Source organism: Zerene cesonia, chromosome 16 (assembly GCF_012273895.1).
Source record: "Zerene cesonia ecotype Mississippi chromosome 16, Zerene_cesonia_1.1, whole genome shotgun sequence".
NCBI lineage: Eukaryota > Metazoa > Arthropoda > Insecta > Lepidoptera > Pieridae > Zerene > Zerene cesonia.
In genome coordinates, this window is record NC_052117.1 from 5,253,830 (window position 1) to 5,261,121 (window position 7,292).

Sequence of the window (7,292 nt, forward strand, 5' to 3'; positions counted from 1 at the left end):
CCCTCCCCCCCATATCACATGACAAAGAGCACGCACTACTTGATCCGGCCCTTGTGCGGCACGTAGGCGTGGTGCGGGCGCGGCGCGGCGCGGGCGCAGCGGCGCGCGGCCAGCAGCAGCGCCGCCGCCAGCGCGCACACCGCCGCGCCGCACGACGCCAGGATAGCGGACAGTGCCGACGTCCTCATACACGTCTGGCCCGCTGCGACTGCGCCAAACAACAAACTGGGTGAAACTTGGGCATGTACGAGTATAGCACGAAAAATAATGAGCTTTACTTATGAAACAATATATTCATTTTACTCTATAAAGTTAAATAGATATGAAATTATTTTGTTGCTTTTGAATAGAACGAAATAATTATAGTCGGGAAAACACAGAATTTTTTAAACAAACACCACCGATCACGAACATTTGCAGAGATAAGATCTCTTTGATGAGACGTCTTTGAAGGGTGCAAACGAAAAGCAAGGTTTGTAGTCATAAATAAATGAACGGACTGCGAAGGGTAAGTACAAAGATATGGGCCTCCGGGTCTCGCACTTCTCGAACGAAACACAGTAATATACAATATTCGAGCCGAAGCGTGCTCGACTGCCACAACGAAAGCAGCAATACACTCACCGGCCCGCGTGTACTCGTCGTCCTCCTCGCCCTCCTGCAGCACGCGCAGAGACTGGAACAGCGACACGTTCTCGGAGAGGCGCGGCGCCACGTGCGCGCCCACCCCGGCCCCCGCCCCCGCGCCCCCCGCCCCCGGCAGCGCGTCCGCCGCGCGCCGCTGCACGCTCTTCATGTTGCGCCAATGGCACGGCTGCGACTGGACAATTAACATCCGTTAGTATCATCATACAATATACACAATGATGATATGCTGATGAACTGGACAGTCGTAGTATGCGAGTGTCATCGTAGACGATTTGCTACTCATAATTTACTGGTATCATCATATATGTGTCGCAGCCATCTAATTAAATCTATGGTTTCATTAATAGCCTAGGGTTTAAACGGCAGCGGTATCGGTTAACGTATCAAAGACATATCATAAAAGAAAAGTTGTATGATTCGCATTTTATTTTGTAAAATTTTGTTTACACATGAATTCCTAACTGACTTGACTGTTGGCCAGTTGTCAGCGTCTAATATGTATAGTATATAGTATGTAGCCAGTTATCATCGGGTAATATATAATAATATAATCATATATCATTATATAGCCAGTTGTAAGCGACCAATATGACAATCGAAATTATACAGCCAGTTGTCAGCAGCTAATATGCTAATTTATATCATGTAGTCGGTTGTCAGCGAACAATATGACAATCGAAATTATATAGCCAGTTGTCAGCAGCTAATATGCTGATTTATATCATGTAGCCGGATGTCAGCGGCCAATATATCAGTGTATTAAGTTAATTCAGCACTCACGGGACAGCGTCCGTGGCACATGCGCACATCGCACTCGATGTAGAGCGCGGGCGAGCCGGTGAAGCGGAACGTCTTCATGTACGCGAACACTTGCGTCTCGAACACGCCCGCCTCCGACCACGAGCCGCGGAAGCGGGATATCAGCTTGTCGTCCACTGGACATCTGGAATATTGTTGTTTGAATGAATTAAACTTATCAACATAATAGTAGTTAAAACATCATCACCTTGTTTTTTAAGGAACTGAAGAAACATAGTCTATGTTACGAAATGAACTATTTCGAAACTTAGAATATATTACTTTTCAGGTATAAGGCTGGAGACGGACTTCGCTTAATGTATACATAGTTATTGAGGCTACATGTAGGGTTAAAATTTGTATTGAACATGACAACCACACAATGTATTAATTGGAGCGCTCCTAGTGTTTATTAATTGTAGTATTTATATTTATTTATTTACTTTAATTATATTTTATTATTGCTTTTCTTCCCCCTAGAATGTTCTAATAGAAGATACCCTTACCCATATTCATCTATAAGTTGAATTCTTTTTGCAGCTCCGTTGTGTGCGAAGCAATCATTCACCACGATGTCAAAACCGTCTGAAATTAAATTTATAATCTGTAACATCTAATAACATTTGTATGGATCTAAATAACACCTGGATGGAATTATAAAATAAATATCTTTATGCCTTGCGAAGCAATTACTAAATAATTAAATTTATAGACAATAGAAATATAATCCAACCGGAGCGTGACTGTCCCTAATGAACTATTTCGTTTCACTGTTAGATCATTACCATCCATATCCAATCCCAGCAATTAGCCCTCAAGATAGCTCACCGTTTTGATGATACTGACACATTTATCAATCAACGAACCATCCGCAACTGTTTTGTTAATTCTATTCAATAGTTCAGATCAATGAACTTTTCATTTTGCGATAGAGTTTCGGCACGCGATCACTACATAACAACCCGTTAATCCTACGCCCTTGATTATACAGATTTCGATGGAGCAAAGTAACGATTACGTATTCAATTTTACGAGAATGTTCTGTTACGTTTGAATCTGTGTGTAATAAATTAGAAAATAACTGGCAATCTGCGATTTATTCGTGTCAAGACACCTTAAATAAAATTGAATAGGACAGTTTCCACTGGAAAGGAACTTTTATCCCTTTGATAATGTATTCCTACCAACGTAAATGTTTTTTTTTAATGCAGAATTAAACATAAATGAGTTCATTTCACTTTTTTGTTTTAGTTAAGGTAAGTACGTTGCAAGGGTGTATATATTATGATTATAATAGATTTCGTTTCATAAATATTTAGAATTTTTAAAAGGATATCAGTAGTAACACGGCTAAACGATTTGATGATGTTCGTACTGACGAGAAAATACAATCTGATAAGGGCACGTTAGTAAAGTCAAAAAACAAACAAAAGGCACGTTAGTAAAAGAAAAAAAAACATAATATTTGTTCACTATGCCTACAGTTACGATCACGTCAAGGCAACACTGCCGATTATAGCATTGATATTAACCGACAAATGCTTTATAAGGAATATCTTAACATCTTTCCCACGACAGTTTCAACACCACGCTTTAGGAACGAATCTCAGTCGGTTCATGCGCATACTTTATAATTTATGTGTTTCCCGACAATTTCAATTTTTATGCTATATATATGCTTAAAAAATTGTAATTCTTTGGGGAATTAACACACGTTGAAGATTTGTCGAAGATTCTATATTCAATCAATATTTTTAATAAAAAACTAAACCTTTCCAATAAAAAAATCAGCATAACCTGTGAGATAACAAAGGTCAATAAATATTGTCGAATTACCTCTTTCTTCCTTTAGAAGAACCTCTCTCACCTCTTCCTTTTTTTGGAAGTAGGTTAAAAATGTCACAGAAAAATATTTCTTATATTGTGTACCAACAACTATTACTGTATTAAAATTTTCAATAATCAAAAGACCCCACAACTTAACTGCACTTTGCAATTTAAACGGTTTTTCATCAAAATTTAACGTTATCTCATTATACTTAGAATCCTAAATGCTGCATCTCACCGTAGATAATCACATTCGGATGCAATGAACTTCTTGGTATTATTTCAATTAACTTGGTTCATCTAATACCTATTATTGATCCCGTAAAACATTTGCCTTAAAAATTATTTCGCTTTATTATAATTAGCTAACGCATAGACAAATGTATGTACCTAGATATTATATCAACTTATATGAGCTGGACTAACTGAACAAAAGGGCCAATACCAATTACCAACTCATTTACAATCAATTCAACGAAATCACTGTTATCTGATTTTGATTATACATCTTATTACATTTATGGCATTTCAAAAGCGATACCCACCCATTGGGTTGAAGAACATAGAAATAACATTCATATTTGAAAATTATATTCGTATAAATTTACTCACCATATGCGCTCCTCATATAAATAAGCAGTGTCAAAGGGTCCCCCACGCGCACGGGTCCCGACACGCGTGCGCCGCTCGCGCCATACCCAGACCGTATCTCCATATAGCATTCTGGGGGCTGTAGCGTAAACACTACAGGATTACCTGTAGCCACCCTACAGAGGAATAAAAAAATGTATAGGAAAATATATTATACTAGCTAGCTACTAGCTAAAGAAGTACAAGTAATTGTTACTGCGTCTATTTAATCAATAACTGGTGCTTTAATAAACATCGGAACAATTGATCTTATAATATTGTTGCGATGTAAATTTAGAGAGGAATAAATATATTGTAGAGCAAGCAATTTTATGAATGCTAAATCAGTAGTCAGTACCCTAGTATTGGCCACCGCATAGCATAATGAGTACTATGAAAACCATTTGGCGTAAAATATTTATGGCAATAAAAATATTATATTATACCGTTTACTACCGATAACTGAGTGTATATAAGTATTATTATTATAATATTTTCAACTAAGTTAACGTTCCTATTGTGTGCCCGACTTTTCTCTCTTTTTTATTTTTTAAATATTGTATTTTCAAATCTAATTAATTACAAAATTAACCTATTTAATAAAGATATTTTATACTGTATCAAAACCAAGAAAAATAAATACCACTGCGCACAAAATTCCATATCTCTCAAACAAGTAAAACAAATTCATTATTGAGGCCACCACACACTAATACACTGGATCATTGTCGATTATAAAATCGAGGCTAATGCAAACAAATCTCACAAATCGATAAAATAAACAACTTCAAATTTAATGCTGTCCATTCGTGCCTTAGTGGGTAATATACTTTCACTATACGATTAGTTCCATTTTAACTGTGCCTATTGAATCTACTTTATCCCAATCCATGCTAAATTGAAGTATTTTATTTGTGTGCCAAATAATTTTTGTCCATTGAAAAGTATGTTTTTATGTATGTCGAATAAAATTTACACGCTTACGGTAGCGTCTAATGCTTACACTTCTATCATAAAATAAAACAGTGAAAGCTTAAACTCAAACTCTTATTGGAATACGGTTAATAAAACCATCGAAGCTAATTTGCGAAAAGAAGCGACTTTGTAAAAGGCATGCTAAAATTTACAAGAACCTCCTGACAATATTCAATAGACTATAGGCTAATAGAATTTAGTCTTTGGCTTTGAAAAAAAGGTGAATAAATTACATTTCGGTTTTTCACATATCGCTTTACGGGCAACCAATTTCCCAGCTTATATTAATACCGCTTGTACTTTTACAAAATCAGCTGAAACTCACTCTACATCCAAAAAGGGAAATGTAACGGTCTTCCAGAAGTCGTATCCATATTCGCACGTGACCTTGAAGTGTTCGTCTAACTCCTCTTCGATCAGCGGGTTGTACTGCACCGTGATCGTGTTCCACATAAGGTTCTTCTGCGACAAATGTCTTGTTTAATTATTATAGTAAAATTTAATTATATAGACATTTCCCTCCGCTTTTTTTTTTAATTTTCTTATTCCACTCTTTAGATATGTCAACAATAAGTCAGTTAGAAATGTTTTTTATGCGTGCATTATTTCACCGAGTGATTCTGTCACTACGTTTCATTTTATTTATTAAGTAAATTATACGTATTTTTTGGTGTATGTGCAAATATTAATTCACTTATATTCTTACTAGACGCTCACCCCGGCTCCGCCCGGATATCAATATTTCTGTTTCATCCGAAGGGAGCGTTTCATCAGGATAAAAAGTATCCTATCGCCCAAGTCAGCTCATACATTGTGTATATACCAAATTTCATCAAAATCCATTCAGTAGTTTCAGCGTGATTGAGAGACAAACATCCAAACAAACACACTTTCACATTAATAACATTAGTGTGATATATAACGTAACGACGAAACGAAATTCTTGTGCGAAAGCTAAACAAATGAACTAGTTTTACCTTAATGACGTATTAATTTAAAATCGGTATAATAAATGTACAATTCCTCACCGTAGGATGTTTTCTAGTGTCATCGTGTTGACCGTTCCTCCCCAGTGTGCCGCAGCGGTTCAGTTGTATATAGAACTCGTAGTAATCACGACCCGACCCGTTGATGTACATGCAGTCGGGATCGTATGAATAGCCTGCAGTGGTGTATAAATATTATATTTGATAACGTTTAATGGATAACGGGAGGTAATATAGGATATTAAAGTGTTTGAAAACGATTTTAAACATCAATCGATTCTGCAGTTAAGATACTCTACCTTAGTGCATGGATAGATTCTTAAATGATAAGATAAATGAGTTAACCGTAAGTGCATAAATAAAGAACACGTTATGATATTTCATTGAATTATCGTTCACAGTGGCGCAGCGCGAATTTCTGCCACCGACTGAATAAAGAAACAAAAAAGGAGCTGAGACTTCGCTGTCCGTTTGTCGTCAGGATGTTTTTGTTCGCTATTCCTAATATCTAAGTATTTTTACAATTTTCGAATTAGTAAATGGGCGCTTCGCCCTGATTACGAGTATTTATTCTATGATAGAAATGCTACAGCAACGATATATGTAGGGAAAATTATATCCCTCACTGAACTTCATCATATACCAAAGATGCATTTATTATTTCTTTTTCATTTTAACTTCGAACATCCTAAAATACTTACCACAATATATGATAGAAGAAGGTCACATCAGCGTGAAGTATAAATATTTTACTAACAAGGCAAGTGTATAATTGTTTTCTTAACGGCAATCAAACGAAATTGAATAAAACGTGATTTCGACCATACCGTCTGCCGTGCGATTTAACAATACAATTAATGTTATCTCGCAGATTTTAATAACGGGAAAATTCCATCCACACAATAAATGTCGAAAATAATGGGCAATTACTATTTATACAGGATTCCCAAGTCCCAACTTCCAAGCTATATAATTAAATTAATAAAATATAAAAAATAAACTACCAACATCGTACATAATTTATAATGAATTCAGTACATAATGGTTCTATAACAATATTGTATATATAATTGCAACCTAAACAAGACACGAGTAAGAAAAAGCACACACCTGCAGAATAAACCAAGCCAGAAAATGATCCATTGAATCCCACTCGAATCTTCATAAAGTCATCTTGACATTCCGCTTCAATATCTGGAAAAACTTTTAGTTTAATAACAATGCATACTAATATTATAATTACTTCTTTATTTTGTTTGTGAAAACGTGACGTAAACATACACAAATGAACTTGATCATTTTAAAAAATCTCTTGAGTTTATTTTCAAATTCATAAATCAATATAATCGCAGATTATACCTAGTCTTGCCATAAATATTGTAATAAAGAAAAAAGAAAATTGTTAACTGCAAATAACATTTATTACTT

At 35.8% G+C, this 7,292-nt stretch overlaps 1 protein-coding gene across 2 annotated transcripts in view; it reads right to left on the reverse strand.

Moving 5' to 3' along the window:
- Positions 1–11: 11 nt before the first annotated feature.
- LOC119832916 overlaps positions 12–7,292 on the reverse strand; it is an 18,538-nt gene continuing 11,257 nt past the window's right edge. Inside the window, exons 6-13 of one of the 2 annotated variants that reach the window (XM_038356741.1) lie at positions 6,975–7,058; positions 5,907–6,040; positions 5,204–5,337; positions 3,886–4,040; positions 1,953–2,031; positions 1,429–1,591; positions 625–820; positions 12–208 (exon numbers count right to left, since the gene is read on the reverse strand). In XM_038356741.1, the coding sequence (XP_038212669.1) occupies positions 36–208; positions 625–820; positions 1,429–1,591; positions 1,953–2,031; positions 3,886–4,040; positions 5,204–5,337; positions 5,907–6,040; positions 6,975–7,058 (1,118 nt within the window). In that variant the 3' untranslated portion in view covers positions 12–35. Of the gene's footprint in view, positions 209–624; positions 821–1,428; positions 1,592–1,952; positions 2,032–3,885; positions 4,041–5,203; positions 5,341–5,906; positions 6,041–6,974; positions 7,059–7,292 lie in introns of both variants that reach the window. The other variant, XM_038356740.1, reaches the window with a different exon arrangement.